Raw genomic sequence first — 16846 nt, 5'->3', positions numbered from 1 at the left:
GCCATGTGCGGTCTGATTATAGAAATTTTCATTGCAGACTCACATAATTGTCCTCCGTGACACCATTGATCGTCTGACTCTGGAAGATATCGCTCGTGTCCATGTTGTCATACTCAAAGTTGCTCGATAGCCACTCTTGCAGTTCCTCGGAGTAGTGCGGGCTTTGGCCGGGTATCAGCCCCCAGAAACACGCCTCCTCCACGGTCCAAGCCTCGGGCGGCGCGTCCGCGCCCGGGAGATGGGCCTGGACCAGGCGCCGGAGCAGGCCGCCGTACTGGTAGACGTCCTCCCACCACCGGTTGCGGACGGCGTTGGGCCCGACGGCGATCGCGGCGGCCGACGGTGCCGCTGCCGCCTCCGGCGCCGGGCCGAAAACGGCCGTGAGCCTCGCGAACCCCTCGATCATGGCGGACGGCCGCAGCTCGGCCTGGGGCTCGTCGGTGCGCGCCGCGCGGCCGAAGCCGCCGAGCACGATCTGCGGGAAGGCGTTCTTGGGCGTGCCCCGCGCGTACCGGTTGCCGTTCTCGGTGCCCTCGTAGTGGACGAAGACGTTGTCCGCCGTCAGGCCGCGGTGGCGGATGCGCCACCAGCCCGGCAGGATCCCCGGGGGGCCCTGGTGGAGGTAGGCCAGCGCCTTGCCGAGCTCGACGGCGACGTGCCAGACGAAGGTTTCGGGGATGGGCGTTCGCGCTCGCCGGTACTTTTGGATGAGGTCTTCGAGGGTGCCGCCGTTGTGGTGTCTGGTTGTTGTATCAATGCCGGGTCAGCAAAGCAAAGACTTGAGATACCCCTTTGGGGGCAAAACGGGAAGGGACCTACTGGAAGTATAGGGAGTAGGAGTTATCGCTCAGCCGCTGCCAAAAGTCTAGTTGAGGAAAATAAGTTTGTTTGGGGAGAGTAGGCTGTCCAATCAGTGCGGTGTGGATCTATGCAGCGCAACTTGTCAGCTTCTGGGGTTGGCCTGAAAGCGAAAGCAAGCCCCTAGACATGGGACGTACAGTGGAAAACCTAAGTTCCGGGGGCAGTTCCGGGAGGAAATCCCCTCGATCCTCCGACCTTGCGTTGCTGGTGCCCCGAACCAATATCTTGTTGACGTATAGTTTCTCCGTTTTCAGACACTGGACGAGGAAGGTATGCCCCCTCCATCTGTTATTGCCTCTTGGTCCGAGATCCCGGACGAAGAGGAATCCCTTTTTCCCCACACCTCTAACACCCTGTTCATCGGTATCGGGTTTCTCGGTGTCGCGTACATGAGGGAGGAAGACACCGGCCTGGCGGTACGGCCGTTTTTTATGGGTAGACATAATCTCAAGACTGAAAATATCCTGATTCGACTTTGCAAATGCCGAGGTGTTATGAACCTACTCTCGACGCCAATCTATGGAAGGGCTCATATTGCTCTGATCATTTCGCGAGGTTATGAAGTCTTGATTGGGGTCTATGACAAAGACCGCGCCTTGGTTCGCTGCATTCAGCTAGGCGAAAGGAGACAACCAGGTATCTAGACAAAGCGAAGGCTATTTGAGCAAAGGCGAACTGAACAGCCGCAAATTCCTGCTTTATTTTTTTGGTACACCAAAATAACCAAGTAGAGTCTACATGAGCGATTGGGTAGTGCATAGTTCGTCACTGCTTTTAAGCCAGGCGATGTGGTAGAAGCCCAGCATTAGCCTCACTCCAAACAGTTGCTAGGACGACATTACCGACCTCAATGCCAAAAAAAGAAAAAATTAGATATAGAAATTGAAAGGGTGCGCGAATCTGGATGACCGCTTTGGTCACTCGAAATGGGACATTGTACATCACCTGTCTCCAAGTGTGTACTCGAAGACTTCAAATACATTTCGATGACGCGTCGATATGGCGCATGGACGCCCAGAACCGTCAGGCCCGAGACCTGCGCAATACATCAACGCTGGCCGATGGCTTACTACAAGAGTTGCGGTGTTTTTTGGTGTCGTGGGGCAGTTGGTGGCGCTGGCAACCCTAGAGGACTGAAGTCATCAGTTACACACCTTCAAACAAGTATCGCGTGAGGTCTGACAGGACACGGTGTGTGTATTTATGACTTTTACGATAGATGTACTATAACTCTTCGAGAACTGTGGCATACAGCACTGGCTCGTGGCTTATTGATATCGAAGGCGCTTGGTTCTGCTGCTTCATAATTTTGCAAGAGGCTTTCTAGCCGCCCATTGACATCTCCATCAACTCGGGGTATTCTGATCGTAAGCATAAACCGTAATGTACAATCGTTAATTCCAATGCTGTCCTGTAATCGGGACGCCTGTCCCAAAACCGCGGGCATGATCTTCCTAGGCCGACGCTTCTTGTAGTGGCAGACCCAACCGTCTACGTCCTGTATTGTATTTTAATCCTTCTTGTCCGATTCTCCATTATCGCTCTGACGGGCGACTCGATCCTTCTTCGTGCTAACAGAAAACTCGAACTTATAGGTGGACTCGCTATCACCGCCAAATTCGACAGGGAGTCCATCTGGCTGTTCAAAGTCACGGCTGCTGGTCTTTTCTCCGTCCAATCCCATCTTCTCCATCATCTTCGTGACGTCTGCCAGTCTCGCGGTGCGCCTCTTGTGTGCCGTGCGCCGCGGGTTCCGGGTCTTAGCCAGATGCGCCGCATTCTGGCGGTGCTCCAGCTGCTCGTAGTCCCACTCGCAACCCAGGACCCAGAACTTGATCTTCTCGGGGCTGCTGTGCTTCTCGGGGTGCTCCTTGCAGTATTTCAGGTACTCGGCCTTCACCCAGTCCAGCTTTCTGAAGACCTTAGAGTTCAGCTGCCAGTCCTGGGGATCGAGCTCGTAGTAGGTCCTACCTCCACTGAGGAACGTCTGGCCACCGCCCGAGATGCCGTGGCTGGTGCTGGGGCCGGGCCAGCGCGGGGCGTCTTGGCTGAGTTGAGAGAGATCCTTGGAGTCGGACCGGCGGATGGTGTGGTAGTCGACGAAGCAGAACCTTTCCAGGTTCTTGAAGAGCGCGGCAAACTCGTACAGATGGTGGTGGATCTGCGGCTTAGACGATCCATGTATCATGCCACACAGCCGGCAGCGGCGTCTTTCCTCGTCGTCCCACTCGGGGTGGTACTTCACGGCCAAGCACCGGACCGCGTTGAGCTGCAACTGGTTCAGCTTATTAGCCCACGACCCCAGATGGCGGGCCCAGCTAAGGTCCGGGTAGTCGATGCAGATGACGTCGTTGGAGTCTGCCAGTGAAATGAGACGGGCGTTATCCAGAATAAGACAGCCGTGCTTGTGAGTGGCACGGGAGACCAACTCGGCCGCTTCGCCGCATGACAAAGAGAGCATCGTCAGATGTTTCTGGGCCGTGATGTAGTATGACATATCGGCTGCCGGCAAGGGAAAGATGGGAATGAGAGTGGCCGAGTAAACGGGTGTGGTGTGTCCCTGGCGTACCCTGGGCCGGCGACGCAAGTTCTGTGAGGATTCAGCATCGTCATCGTCGTCCCGGTCCGAATCATCGTCCAGGGGTGGACGACGGAGCGGGGTCCTGTTGGCTTCAAACTTGAGGAAGTGAATGCCGGGGACGAAGATCAGGTCTTTCCAGATCTTGTACCGAACATCGTAGGGTAATTTGAAGAACTGGGGAAATCTCTCGAGGCCTGGCGGCATGTTGAAGTGGAGGCGACGAGACCCCGGCGTGCTGTCCATCCTTTAAGGCCAAGCGCGTCGGAAGCGCTCCGGGGTTGAACTGGCGTATTCAAGGAACGGAATGAACCACCAAGATACTCTGGATGTGATTGACCATGGAGACGTCAGTGGGCTGGTGATTGCAGCGAGAATTGGATGCCCGTGAGACCAGCTGGCGAATATTTGAATGCGGAATCTTGATCTCCGGCACTGCCAGTCTCAAGGTGTCGCTTGTGCTGATCGACCGTTCTCTTCGAAGGGGAATGGGCGCAAAAAACGTGAAAAGAAAAGAAGCAGATTAGATATGCAAGTGGTAAGGTTGAGAAAAGACACGGACAAACGATGCCTAATTTTGATTGTGGTCGAATTGGAATTGTCGTTGGATTTAGGTTGCCGGACACACCCCTCCTCCCAGCCATCAAGGCTGCAGCTGAAAGTCCAAGCCACAGGGCAACAAACACTTGACCATTTGACTTCAGGTCCAAATGTGGTCGGCCGCACACCCACAGGCCTAGGCACACAGACTTGGCGGCTGACTGGAAATGCGTTGATTACATTTGGGTTTGATTGGGACTTTTAAGATAAGATAATGGTCTTCCAATCTTACATGTACAGACAGCAGGACTTTTGGATTGCAACAGCTATCGGTTGCTTTCTGACCTCCCCTCGCTGCATCCTTCCCCAGGACGTCTCAGCCTAACTGATTGACTGACGTACTACGACATACACTAAGGTCCAGCATGTACAGTTACATCATTCACGTTCGATTGAAACGCCCCGACATGCCGACTGTGAAAAGGATCAATTTGTAAAGTATGAGACGGACGGATGTGGCGCTTGGTAGGCAGTCGCATCATCCCAAGTTCCAACTACGCTAGGGAAATTAGACTTGGGTCAGGTAGAAACAGCATTTTAATTGAGCGCAACTCAAGGAGACAGACAGCTCACACTGAATTGTGATAGCAGCCTGGATTGGGGATCATTGACTTTGGGCACGCATGAACACCTGTCTCTTCTCCGCCCTTGTCAAATCTGACAAGTCAATCAATTGCGTCGCACCACGATCTCGACTGCCATTGGGTGCGGGAGTTGGGTTCAATCCCCCTTTCGGATTGGGACGTCGGATCCAAACCACACCTTGGTGGACACCCCCCGAAGCTAATCAATTGGCGGGGTCATCCGGGCGCGCATCTGGACCTTCAACATCATGACCATGGCAACTCAAGTCAATAAGTTATCACGGCCAGCATCGCATTCCAATGCGAGCAGCAACTGTATTTAGGATCAATACGAGTAGAAATCGTTTCTGAATCAATTCTTATATAGTTCTTGCTATTACATTTGAATAAGCTTTGGACCCAATGCAAGGCTGAGCGTTTTTCCATCTCGAATTGCAATGATGCTATGCCGGGACGCCTCAATCCATCAGAGGCAACGGTCGCATTCACTGCGTGGCCGATGCAACCTGTACTGGCAACGACATTGCCGGTATAGTCCGGGGCCATCCGGCAATTTGATGATACTATGACCCCGCTCTTTGATAACGGTCGGATCTGGGGCAGGGGACAGGGGTGCAGCAAATTTTCTGATACCGGGTACAACCTCAAGCAAATAAAGCTACATCACGACCGTCGCCTTCGTTTGCAACCCATTCAGTGTATATGTCAATGTTTTGATAGGTCAACCACAGCGCATCATGAGGTCAACACAGGTCCTTCGCAGCGCCTTTCGCCTCTTGGCGTTGCCGATTGTCGCATGCGCCTCAGGAGCCAGAAACCTCGTCATCGACACCGACATCTTCAGCGATGTCGAGTAAGTACACATTCTCAATATTCGACACCCCTCAAAGAGCATTTCATCTGACTTACGCTCGCAGTGACACTGGCGCCCTTCTGCTTGCCGCCACGGCGCCAAATGTGAACCTACTAGCCGTCAACATCAATGTGGGCTCCAGCTACTCCGCCCTCGCCGCGTCCGCCATCCTCGCCCACTACGGCAAGGGCGACGTGCCCATCGGCATCGTGCGACCGCTGGCCAACACCAGCTTCTTCGACGACTACGCCTACGAGCTGGGCGAATACGCCAGCAAGGTAGCCTACCACTTCGGCTCTCCCTCTTCCTCGTCCCTCGCCAACGGCTCTTCTTCTTCTTCTTCGGCCTACCAGCCAAACCTACCATGGCCGCCCCTCAACGCCGAGAAAGCCTGGGACCCCATGTCCCTGTACCGCTCGACCCTCGCCGCGGCCCCCGACGGCTCCGTAACCATCGCCTCCATCGGCTTCTTCGAGAACCTGTCGGCCCTGCTCAACTCCACCGCCGACGCCCTCTCGCCCCTCACCGGCCCCGAGCTCGTGCGCCGCAAGGTCGAGCGCCTCGTCGTCATGGGCGGCGCGTACCCCGCCGGCCGCGAGTTCAACTTCTTCGGCGACGACCCGTCGTTCACGGCGCACGTTATCAACGGCTGGCGCGGCCTGACCCCTATCGTCTTCTCGGGCGGGGAGCTGGGGGGTGACGTCTTTTCGGGCACAAAGCTGATGCGGGAGGGGCCCGAGGGGGATCCGGTGCGTCGGGCGTACGAATGGTATACCTACGGCGCGGCAAGGCCTTCGTGGGATCCGCTGACGGTGCTGTTTGCGATGGGAGACGGGGACGGGGTGGGAGGTATGTTCGAGTACGGGAACGAGTTTGGGTATAACCATGTGTTTGCGAACGGGTCGAATGTGTGGGTGTACGACGAGGCGGTCACGGATCAGCGGTTCTTGAGGCTCCGGGTGAGCAATGAGACGGCGGCGGCGGAGCTGGATCGGCTGTATCTTGTCGGTGCGAACACGGTAGGTAGGTAGGAACTTGGAATTCGGATATATTTTTCAAGTTTTCGATATCTTATTGTGGATGGAATCTCTTCTAGAATATTGGAAGATTAATCCGTGGTATCATCACTTTCTTCCTAGCTGAAAACCTGTTACCAAAGCTTTCTCTGGGCGTTGGTGCCATCAATGACCGGGTCAATCAAGTAAGGGACGCAATCCAGGCTGCCCATTTTGCTTTGGTTGTCGACATGATGTTTCGCCATGGAACAAGGACTTGTGATTTATGGTCTGTCGAGAGCTTTGTACGGTATGTCGGATACGAATGTTAAAAAGTCGGTTCGTAGCTACACATATCATTGTTAGCCTTTTCGCTCCAAAATGCAGTGCTGTAGATCAGTTGCTGCGCCTTTGGCTTTTGGTGACGTGTATTCCTTGATGCCCATGTTTGATTGGCAGATGCGGGAGATGCAATTAATGACCAGGTTCATCAAGTAAGCAACGCAATTCTGGTTACCGATATTGATTCAATCGCCAGCATGGTGTTTCGCCATCGAGAGTAGCAGGTGAGCTCAGACTTTTGCAAGTCAGCACAGTGACACGGTTTCCATATTGGCAAGTTCTGTCGCCACATGGGATCGCACATCTACGCATAAGCTTGCCAGACCACGATCTGGCTCTCGCTCTCGGCCTACGATGCCAAATAGCTTTGCTGTTGGGTTTCTGAATTGACGAGTCACGACACTATTGACAAGTAAACAAATAGACAAGAGGATTTCTTCTTCGTAGCATCGCGCGAAGCGACCACCACAATGAAAAAAAAAAAAAATGTTTGTTTTGGAGTTTGCCCGCCTTCCTTCCCGGTGACACACGAAGTCCACCACTCCAAACTTGACACTCGGCCCGCAAGCCAAGCGCCTCCATTTTGACCGAGCGACAGTCCAGTCAAGCTACCAGGTCGGTCGTACTGAATGCGGCCCCACAGCGGACGTACAAACAGCACGGTGGTTACAAGTGAGCGCCTCGCAGTGCAGAAGTGACGCTATGGGCAATACACAGAGCAATGGGGGATTGAGCAATGTGCAGAGGCCCGCTCTTTCACGGACGGATCACTGGAGGGGGGGTTGCCTTGGTGGTAGGTCCGTACCATGTGTGATTGTGAAACCAGAGCTGTTGGGGAATAGGCAATGGACAGGGATCACGTCTGGCTTGAATCGGACGGGTTCGGAACGGATGGGAGGAAATCGTGAGGTGCATCTGATTGCTTCTCGAGACCAAGCCGCCGAGTCTTTTTGTGCATGTGGTAGTGGGTCATCCAACGAGCCAGCCCCAATCCCGCAGGAAAGGGAGGTGGCGCGCCAGGTTGCGCATGGGGAGTTGGACAGGCTGGAGGAGACCTGCTTATCGCTCCACGCGACTTTTTTCTTTTCTGGTGACCATCCGAGCACCAACGGCAGTCCACGGTATCCAACAAGGTGCAGTCTGTCACGAAGAGGAGGGTGTGGGGCCGAAGGCCGGGCATGCTCACGAAGAGCGGAAACGCTGGCAGACCTTGCAATGCACTGCCCGGGTGCTACCAGCGCCTGTTTCAAAGGACCCCGCCATCCAATGAGAAATCCCGCCCGAAGGCACTGACCCGAAGGCCTCACCCAGAGGTGATGTTTTTTTGTGCTGGTGCAAGAAGGAAATGGGAAGGAATGGAAAGGAAAGGGAAGTTGGATGCAGTTTAAACCTCGTGCCCAGGAGGGTGGAAGCAAGATGGAAGCAAGATGGATGAATTGGAGGAGGAATGAGATGGAAAACCAAAAAGAATTGTTGGCATGAATTGAAAAGATGGGATACTCATCTGGAGAGCTGGCAATGATGCGAGCCATAAGGTTGTTGGTTGATGTTGTTGACAACAAGATGGATGTGGTAAACCTGACTTGGTGTCAGATGAATGAAGGTTGTATGCAAGATGAGATGTGGAATAGCAGCAGTGGGAAAAGAAAATGAAATGGGAGTCAAGTACAGAGCCACATCAAGGTTGTGGATGATGGAAGTGGAAGATGGAAGTGGAAGATGGAAGTGGATGTGGAAGTTGGATGTGGAAGTTGGATGTGGAAGTTGGATGCAGATGTGGTTGACACTGATGAATGATGTTGACTTGCCTTGATGTTGAGATGAAGGTTGAAGGTTGAAGATGGAAGTAAGGAAGTGGTAGTGGATGGGGGATGTTGTTGACAATGATGGATCAAGTTGACTTACCTTGATGTTGACCCGAAAGTTGAAGATGGAGTGGAAGAGAAGAGGGATGATGGATGAGGATGGATGTTGTATGTGTGTGTTGGATGCAAGTCAAGAAGATCGACTGTCAAGAGGTGGAAGAGGAGGAAGGGAAGTCAGGAACTTGGTGGGAGAGAAGAAGTCCTTTTGTAGGTGAAATCTGGGCCTGGAGCTGGCCAGATCAGTAACGCCCAAAATGGAAACCAGATCAGAAATTATTATCGTCCGAATCCCAGATTTTTGATTGGCCAATTGATTAATTCCTGTTGGGCATTTTCGATATGGGGAGCTATCAGGGCATTCACCAAGTGCTGTAAGTACGGAGGGTGTGGTCTAGTAGCTGTAAACACCTACCTGCTGGGCACAACACCCCATCGCGTCACCCTACCTAATTGCCCCACCCTTATCAAAACAATTGCTTGATGTGACATGTACCTACGTACTTCATGATCAATGCTCGGAGGCCAGTAAGGCATCCAATTCATTCCTGCCAATGGGGAACAGTGCCAGCTAGTACAGCATGTAGCTGGCTGCCCATACAGCTCGCCTGCTCCCTGGACTCTGATTGTACATAGATGATGGTACCTACCCCGTAGATAGCTCATGTGAATGATGTTGACTCACTGTTCAGACTTCCCTACACAGGCCATACGTGTACATGTAGTTTTATTCCAAGTAGGTGCAATGGCAACAATACATGGGAGATCGGGTTATCCTAACGAACTACACCTGTGATGCAAGTCTTTAGGCGTGTGGTCAGTTTCTACCCGGCCTTGTGTAGCATGCAAGTGTACCAATATATTCGTGTTCATCCTCCGTAGCGAAGCCTTGGTTTGCATTTGAAGCTGTAACAAGTGATCGAGCACCATATGATTGCAAATTACTTAGACACAATGCAAATATCAGCCAATGGTGGCCTTACAAGTAAACACAGAACAGAAGAATGGCCCAGAACCTCACTTCCCACCTCACTGCTCATGCAAGATACAGCCCTACACCATTACCGGGAACATCTGTCGACGTATTGATCCCATACATACTTGTAATAGAAGTTGAAAGTGGCTGATCAGAAATCACTCATGGAAATGCCCCGTCATACCAAGGCTGGCTGGCGTAGTTGCCCCCCAGCACCGTTGAAATGGACACGGCCGAGCTCAGTTTCTTGGACCAACCGACCCGAGACCCAGAAGATCCGGCCCCTGTATTGGAGTACTCGCCATAATAGACGTTGCCGAGGTCCGGGTCGCCGTTCCAGTCATGCCATCCAGCACCGTTGATGACATTGCTCATGGCCGTATTCTGGAAGACGACTCGTGAGTATGTTCGCCATGGCCTGCCTAGGTAGTAGCTCCCCGCGCCGACAGATTCGCCAGACCCGGCGCGAATGTCGCACTTGTTGAAGACGTAGTATGAAGGATTGGACGCCGAGTTCCTGCCGTTCGCTGTTTCAATTGTTGTCAGCCATCTGGATCAACATTCTGGCATTGTAGACCAAGTTGTCCACGTGTAGACCATGAGGAAAAGACTAACCAGTGATGTAATATCCCCCATTGCGCACACGAATGTCGCACTGCTCGAACCAAGAAGCAGCATCCTGACCAAAGATAAAGTCGGTGGCACCTGTGATCATGCAGTTCTTGTAGTATTGAGTCCGCTTATTGGAGAGCAGCGTATCTTGGAAGCCGTAGAAGGAGCAACCGTAGTAGCCACTGCTTTCTTGGGCGCTGAGTGCGATGGCCTGAGATCCCTTTCCAACTAAAGGAAGTTAGTTGGTAATTTCATCATTTGTGCGTTGGGGGACAGTAGCTGTATTACTTACAGGAGTTGACCACATTAAGATTGTAGACCTTGACGTTCGCCGCCGCCACCCGAAGCGTCCCGCTCTTGTCGTTGTTTCCCGCGGCCTTGGCGTCCTTGTTGAACGTGACGGTCGCCTTGTTGCCGGCGTACGAGCCCGTGTCGGTCGTGTAGCCGTAGACGGTGAGCTGGGCGGCGCGCTTGGCGATGTAGACCTGCTCGGTGTAGGTTCCCTGGTCGACGAAGACGCACTGGCCCGCCGCGGACGAGGTCGAGAGCGCGTTGATCGCGGCCTGCACGCTCGTGTACTGGCCGCCGGACTTCGCGACGTGCAGACAGCCGGACGGGGGCGAGGTGCGGCTCGCGGCGAGGACCCCGGTGGCGCCGACTAGGGTGAGTGCGGCAGCAGCGATGATCTTCATGGTGACTTTGCGATAAGCTCGTGATCCCTGCTAGTTGCCGTCGATCCTGGTCTTGCAGCAGCACAGACTGGCGCAGGATGCGGGCCCATCTTATGGAGCCCAAGCGACACGAAATCCGGGGAAATGGAGGAGGGGCAAAGTGGACTTAGCAAAAAGACCGGAGCATGACGACCCTTGAGCTGGATGCGGCGTCTGCAAACCCGGATAAAAGGCTACATCCGGGAAGCGAGAATCGAGACCGAAGTCAAAGGTCGGTCGGAAAAGGATATCATGCTCTTGGCAACGAGGCCTGGAACTCCGTCCGCAGGCTTGGCACACATTGCTTTGGATTGATTGGTGGGAAAAGTGGCACCGCAGTCCGCGTCGAGTTCGACATCCACAAGATTGCTAACCTAACTTCGTGAGCAAGTCTCCAAGCCACTACTCACGCAGTCAGTCAAATGAACTGTGAGGCCAGATGAAAAAAACCCTGAGCATCATATTGAAACAGCCACGCCGCATTGCGCAGTAGAATGAAGACCTGTATGTTGCCCCCAACTGGCAATAGAATCAAGTCACCCGTATTACGTGTAAAAGGGAAGACAGTTTGCCTGTCTCTTTCATCCTGCATAGTCATGGAACATGGATTCCTCTGCTCATCTTACTTAAACTTGCTCTGGGCGTTGCAAGGACAAGGGAAAGGCAGAGCTACTACCGTAACCAGTAATAGACTTGAGACCAACCTTGGTACAGAAGCAACTCGAAGGTTCTGGGATACATGGCCAACGAAACTCTTTCACCTTTTCGGATGCGCTATATCAATGGGCTATAATGTGTCGACCTATCTCCGAAAACTTCGTGATGGCTCGCAATAAGTATAAGCTGTGGCTATCTGCGATGCTTGGTTCATCTCTAATCATTTTCGTCGCTGGTCGCCAGCTCAGCTCACAATATTGTTACTTACATTGAGCTACATTCTCCCACCGTCAATCTAATTTGTGGTAATATCACTATAGCAGCGATGGCTTTCCGAGACGTTCTCGACAAGCATCCAATTGTTGGAAAGCTCTTCCCGAATAGGGTTGCGTGCATTGACGAAGTGATGTCGTTACTTGAACGCTCGGCATTCGTGGCTATCGATACAGAGTATATAACGAAACTGGACGACACACTATACCAAGTCGGTGTGGCCTACATCCCGGACCTCAAACCGCCCACTCGAACACCCGACAGCCAGTTATTGTTGAAGGACTTTATTCAAAACGGACAGGTTGCCGGCCGGAGTGTAAACATCGTTCGGAATGCCGAAGAGGAAGAGGAACTGCTGGAATCTAGCAAAAGAGAGAAAATGCCTACCAGCTGGCCCTCTACGCTGCTAACGAATGAGGAGTGTTCGCAGGCAACACTGGAGCCTCGTCTAGATGCACTCATACAGTCCTACAAGCAAGACGCCCTGAGCCGCGGCAAAGACGAACTGGTCCTGGTCGTGTACGAAAACGCCGCGGACTGGAGGTACATGACGCTCTACTTCAGCCGCGTCGCCCGGCACTTCGCCCGCTGGCTCGACGTGCGCGATCTAGGAAAGGAGGTCAACCCCCAGAACCAGAAACTGCCGACCCTGCAATGCACCCTCCGCGTCTTCGGGTACCGGTGGCCCTTCATCTCTGACCCCGCCGCGGACCCTGATGCCCTGCGCGACCCGCTCCGGGGGAAGACCCACAACGCCGGCGAAGACGCGGTCATGACGCTGGCGGCGCTCGAGGGCTTCCTGGGCCCGGCGCTGCGGCAGGCCATGATGAGCCACCAGGACCTCCGGGCCATGATGAGCTGGGCCACATCCCCCCTCTGAGGGCCGAGTTCGCGGCCACCATCGAACCCGTGTCCCAGGACCGGCTCCCCGCACTGCATGGGCGTCGTCACGAGAGCCGCGCGGTACTTCCTGCCCTACACGCCGACGCGTCTACACATCACCTGCAAGCCCCAGGAGAACTGGCAGCGGGGGTGGCAAAAGGTGGGCGAGAAAGGCTGGGCGACGTTCGAGACGGAAGCACACCTGGAACGGTTCATCAACACCTACCACGATGCCACGGTGCAGGGCATTACCCTACGAGTACTTAGGGTCACACGGACAAAGGACGAGCTGGCACGTGGGGGGTATCTGACATCGGAACAGATCAGCCTCTCGAGGGCGGCGAGGCAGACGATGAGAGACGATTATCAAGCTCTGCGAGAGTCCGGCTTTGAGCTCACCGGACTGTTCCCAAGTTGATGGAGTGGCATCTACTATAAAGGGTACTCTAGCGGCCGAGAAGAGATATATACAACATATGACAAATTTGAGGCGGTTTTATTCCAAGTCTTTTTAATATACTTCGCGACACAACTGAAGTCCAGAGGCATGGCCAGGGCTTACCTGTTTCTGTAACAAGAGCTGTAAGCCGCTAGCGCCGACCTCAGCTCCCTCAAATCACACCGCATTCAACTGACCGTGTTAAGTCCGGGTCTAAACTCCGGGGGGTTCGTAATCTGCGCCTTAAGCCATCGCAGTTCGTTCAACTGCCGGTCGACTTTGTTGTTTACGAGCCACGTCGCAGATCGGCAGAGTTATTGTTTCGGTTCAACGCTTCTCAAGTATTCACAGCCCCTGACAGGCGCATTAACAATGGCGAACGATATTAAAGATCATGCTTCTGGTCACCAGAGTCCAGAACCGCATTCCCCTATTTGGGACGTAATCGCAGGAGGAATCGCAGGTAGTGCTGTAAGGTTCATTCACTCTCACTCAGTATGCAACCGTATGCTAACGCGAAGGTGTTGTTCTAGGCCAAGACTGTCGTAGCACCGCTGGACCGGGTTAGGATCCTGTTCCAGACATCCCACGCGCAGTTTCGACAGCATTCCGACCACTGGGACGGCTGGCTTCGCGCCGTACGCGACATTTACCGAGCCCAGGGAATCCCCGGACTGTACAAAGGCCATCTCGCGACTCTGGCACGAAACTTCCCCTATTCCGGCCTCAACTTCCTGGCCTACGAGACGTACCGCGACGCCCTGATCGGCTCTGCCCCTGAGCAAGAGGCCCCCTGGCGACGACTGATTTGTGGAAGCCTAGCGGGCGCCACCTCTACCACCCTCACATATCCGCTGGAGCTCATCCGCATCCGCCTCGCCTATGAGACTATGGAGAAGTCCCGGGCTTCTAACTGGGCCGAAGTATGCCGAATTATCTATCACGACAAGAAAGGAGGTAGCCTGCTCAATTTCTACAGAGGCTTCGCGCCAACTATAGTCGGTGTACTCCCATACGCCGGAATCTCCTTCGGAGCGCACGGAACCATGCAGGATTTACTCCGATCACCCAGCATTGCGCCATACACCACATCTGACAGTAGAGAGTTGAAAGCCTGGGCACAGCTATCGTGTGGTGCCGTCGCCGGAGTCCTCGCCCAGACTGCTGCTTATCCGTTGGAGGTTATTCGACGCCGATCACAAGTGGCGGATTTGGCCGGGGTGAGCCATGCCGGAATAGTAGGCACAGCCCGTCACGTTTATGCCGAGCGAGGGCTGCGTGGGTTCTATGTTGGCCTCACAATTGGATACCTGAAGGTTATCCCCATGACGGCAACGGGGTTCTACGTGTATGACCGCATGCGGCGATACATGGGGCTCATTGAATAAACGTTGAATGATCGGCAATTGAATAACTAGAACTTGAATGGAACAATTGAACTTTTTGCTGGAATAAAGAGAACCTTTGAAAGGAATAATTGTGACTACTTCAATAACATCAGATGTATTTTGGCGTGCGTACTTGAACACAGGCCCGGTATAGTAGAACACTGGAGGCCACATATACTGACGAGCTTTCGGACCGTTGGTAAATAAAGCAGACCAATCTGACGTTCTAACATGGGTCTACTTGATGCCTCTTACCCTAGTCCACAACTGTAAACAACGTCTCGTTTGGCAATTCGCGTTCTATTGGACTTTACTCATGGTAGATCCATATCACTACCAAAAAGATCCGCCATGTCAACCTCGGGATACTCTTCAGATTGCGCCTCCTTCGCTTCTCTGCTCCGTTTCCGCTGCTGTCGTACCTGCTCCATCTGGCTCTGTCGCAATTCCGACACAGCTCTAAACTCGGTCCCATCGCGATCGACCTTGGCCACTTTGAGTGTCACGCTCCCAATCAGTCTGTTATGGCATCTATCTATGAACCGCTCGAGGTGGTCCTTGGAACCAAAGGCGACCCAGCCACGTTCCGGCAGTTTTCTGACATCCTTGTTTCCTCTTTCACGTGATTTGTATTTCAGACCCAAGCCTGTGGGTTCAAAGTCCCAAAAGTACCGAGCGGCTCTGTAGCCGCTGCCAAGGCATCCTGGGAACAATTTCGGGTTCCCCGACTCGAAAGTCGCGACATACGGTTCCCGCGGGGAAGGTGCCTTGAACGGCTTGACAATCGCCTCTATTACCTGCCTCTTGCTCAGACGCCGTCGAAAGTCGGGGTCTTGAAGACACTCAAGTAGTGTGAGTGTCATACAAGCGCCGTTGCCAGCATTGTGACCGTTCGCATTGCGCTCCTGTCCTTCGTAGTCCTGGCCCGAGGCAATAGAGGTGGCACACGTTATGTCCCGCCAGTGGTAGCCGTAGCACGCCAAGCACGTCTTCAGTGTTGGTGTGTTGCATCGAAGAGCGTCGGCTTTGGCGAGTTCTCGGATATCGAGCCAGCTGGTGAAGCACTGCGCAATGCTGGGAAAATAGAGGGTAAGGTATCTCCACTCGGCGCCGTGCTCGAATGTGACCAGGACCAGATCCTTGCCACGGCTTGCGGCGTCTTGCTTGTACCGCTGGACTAGCGAACTCATGCAAGTGTCCAATTCTCCTACTCGGCACTTCTGCTCTTCCCAGAGCTCAGTGGTTCTGCGAAATGGGATCTTGCCCTTGTTGAATGCTCGCACAAGTTGTTGGTCTTCGGCGGTCAAGGTAATGTTTACCGTATTCCCAATGACCTGGTTTCGATGCACAAAGTCTTTGATTGTCGGTTTAAGGGATCGGATGGGCAATGATATGCTAGGGGCATATGCAACGCCAACTTGAAGAAGAACAGTACCTCGGGGTCTGCCTCGGATATGGACAAATTCTGTATCAAGGGCCAGGAAAGCCGAGCGCCCTATGAGACTCCATAACTCATCCAAAGATGTGATTCTTGAAGAATAGAGATTGCCTACGACAGGGTGGCGCGGAGAAAGTCGTTCTACCTTGTGATCCACCCTGATGCGAAAGGGAGGCAAACATGTATCAATACTGCTGTGAATAGATGCTGTCAGACAGAATTCCAACTGGAGCTCGACGAGACTTCAGGAACGAAGATGGGTGAATCTCAAGAAGAACAGAATCTACTTTAGTCAAGACGGGAGGGGCAACGGAGGTAGCTCCAGACGTATGAACAAACCCAAACTTTCCTAATTGGTAGGTTATGTGCCCCAAATGTCTTTTAGTCTGCAAACAAGGCAAAGACAAAGCTTAAAGACACAACCAAGATTGGCCTTTCTGGGATATTATGACATGCAATTGATTCGAATACAGAGATGAATGCAGGCCTTGACCAAACCGGTATTAATACCAATAGTAAGAACAACCTATCTTGGAGACATTTGGGAGGAAAGACCAACGTCCCCTGTTGTCGCGTCAATCGCATGACACATTCGTCCGGAAGTTCATCCGAGGGACAAAACCCATGAAAAGCTCCAATACAGCCACCATCAGCTTGACACTAGCTCAGCCCGGACTGTCATGATAGCCGCCGCGCGTCAATGCCACAAGGACTGATACATTAAAGCACCCATGGTATGAGTCAAGAGTGCGGCCAACTGTCCTATATTAGCAACCAACGAGCAACACACGCGACT

At 53.3% G+C, this 16846-nt stretch overlaps 8 protein-coding genes across 8 annotated transcripts; 4 read left to right on the top strand and 4 right to left on the bottom strand.

The window, feature by feature from the left end:
• Window positions 1–28: 28 nt before the first annotated feature.
• On the bottom strand, window positions 29–1304 carry PG985_009477 (uncharacterized protein; the record flags this gene model as incomplete). Its single annotated transcript, XM_066829245.1, has 3 exons — window positions 29–740; window positions 820–926; window positions 999–1304. 3 exons carry the CDS (start codon window positions 1302–1304, stop codon window positions 29–31), a joined length of 1125 nt encoding a protein of 374 aa, XP_066684157.1.
• Window positions 1305–2371: 1067 nt separating this feature from the next.
• PG985_009476 (uncharacterized protein) lies at window positions 2372–3646 on the bottom strand (the record flags this gene model as incomplete). Its single annotated transcript, XM_066829244.1, has 1 exon — window positions 2372–3646. One exon carries the CDS (start codon window positions 3644–3646, stop codon window positions 2372–2374), a length of 1275 nt encoding a protein of 424 aa, XP_066684156.1.
• A 1714-nt stretch (window positions 3647–5360) lies between these two features.
• PG985_009475 (uncharacterized protein) lies at window positions 5361–6507 on the top strand (the record flags this gene model as incomplete). The annotated part of the gene is made up of 2 exons (XM_066829243.1): window positions 5361–5476; window positions 5541–6507. 2 exons carry the CDS (start codon window positions 5361–5363, stop codon window positions 6505–6507), a joined length of 1083 nt encoding a protein of 360 aa, XP_066684155.1.
• Window positions 6508–9813: 3306 nt separating this feature from the next.
• On the bottom strand, window positions 9814–10955 carry PG985_009474 (family 8 carbohydrate esterase; the record flags this gene model as incomplete). Its single annotated transcript, XM_066829242.1, has 3 exons — window positions 9814–10178; window positions 10267–10491; window positions 10556–10955. 3 exons carry the CDS (start codon window positions 10953–10955, stop codon window positions 9814–9816), a joined length of 990 nt encoding a protein of 329 aa, XP_066684154.1.
• Window positions 10956–11955: 1000 nt separating this feature from the next.
• PG985_009473 (uncharacterized protein) lies at window positions 11956–12783 on the top strand (the record flags this gene model as incomplete). The annotated part of the gene is made up of 1 exon (XM_066829241.1): window positions 11956–12783. One exon carries the CDS (start codon window positions 11956–11958, stop codon window positions 12781–12783), a length of 828 nt encoding a protein of 275 aa, XP_066684153.1.
• Window positions 12784–12840: 57 nt separating this feature from the next.
• Window positions 12841–13203, top strand: PG985_009472 (uncharacterized protein; the record flags this gene model as incomplete). Its single annotated transcript, XM_066829240.1, has 1 exon — window positions 12841–13203. One exon carries the CDS (start codon window positions 12841–12843, stop codon window positions 13201–13203), a length of 363 nt encoding a protein of 120 aa, XP_066684152.1.
• A 393-nt stretch (window positions 13204–13596) lies between these two features.
• PG985_009471 (Mitochondrial carrier protein LEU5) lies at window positions 13597–14612 on the top strand (the record flags this gene model as incomplete). Its single annotated transcript, XM_066829239.1, has 2 exons — window positions 13597–13695; window positions 13758–14612. 2 exons carry the CDS (start codon window positions 13597–13599, stop codon window positions 14610–14612), a joined length of 954 nt encoding a protein of 317 aa, XP_066684151.1.
• Window positions 14613–14926: 314 nt separating this feature from the next.
• PG985_009470 (uncharacterized protein) lies at window positions 14927–15802 on the bottom strand (the record flags this gene model as incomplete). Its single annotated transcript, XM_066829238.1, has 1 exon — window positions 14927–15802. The coding sequence occupies one exon, from the start codon at window positions 15800–15802 to the stop codon at window positions 14927–14929; it is 876 nt and encodes a 291-aa protein (XP_066684150.1).
• Window positions 15803–16846: the final 1044 nt, after the last annotated feature.

Source organism: Apiospora marii (genome assembly GCF_038362585.1).
Source record: "Apiospora marii strain CBS 49790 chromosome Unknown utg000005l_segment0_segment0, whole genome shotgun sequence".
NCBI lineage: Eukaryota > Fungi > Ascomycota > Sordariomycetes > Amphisphaeriales > Apiosporaceae > Apiospora > Apiospora marii.
This window is presented reverse-complemented; position numbering and strand designations above follow the sequence as displayed.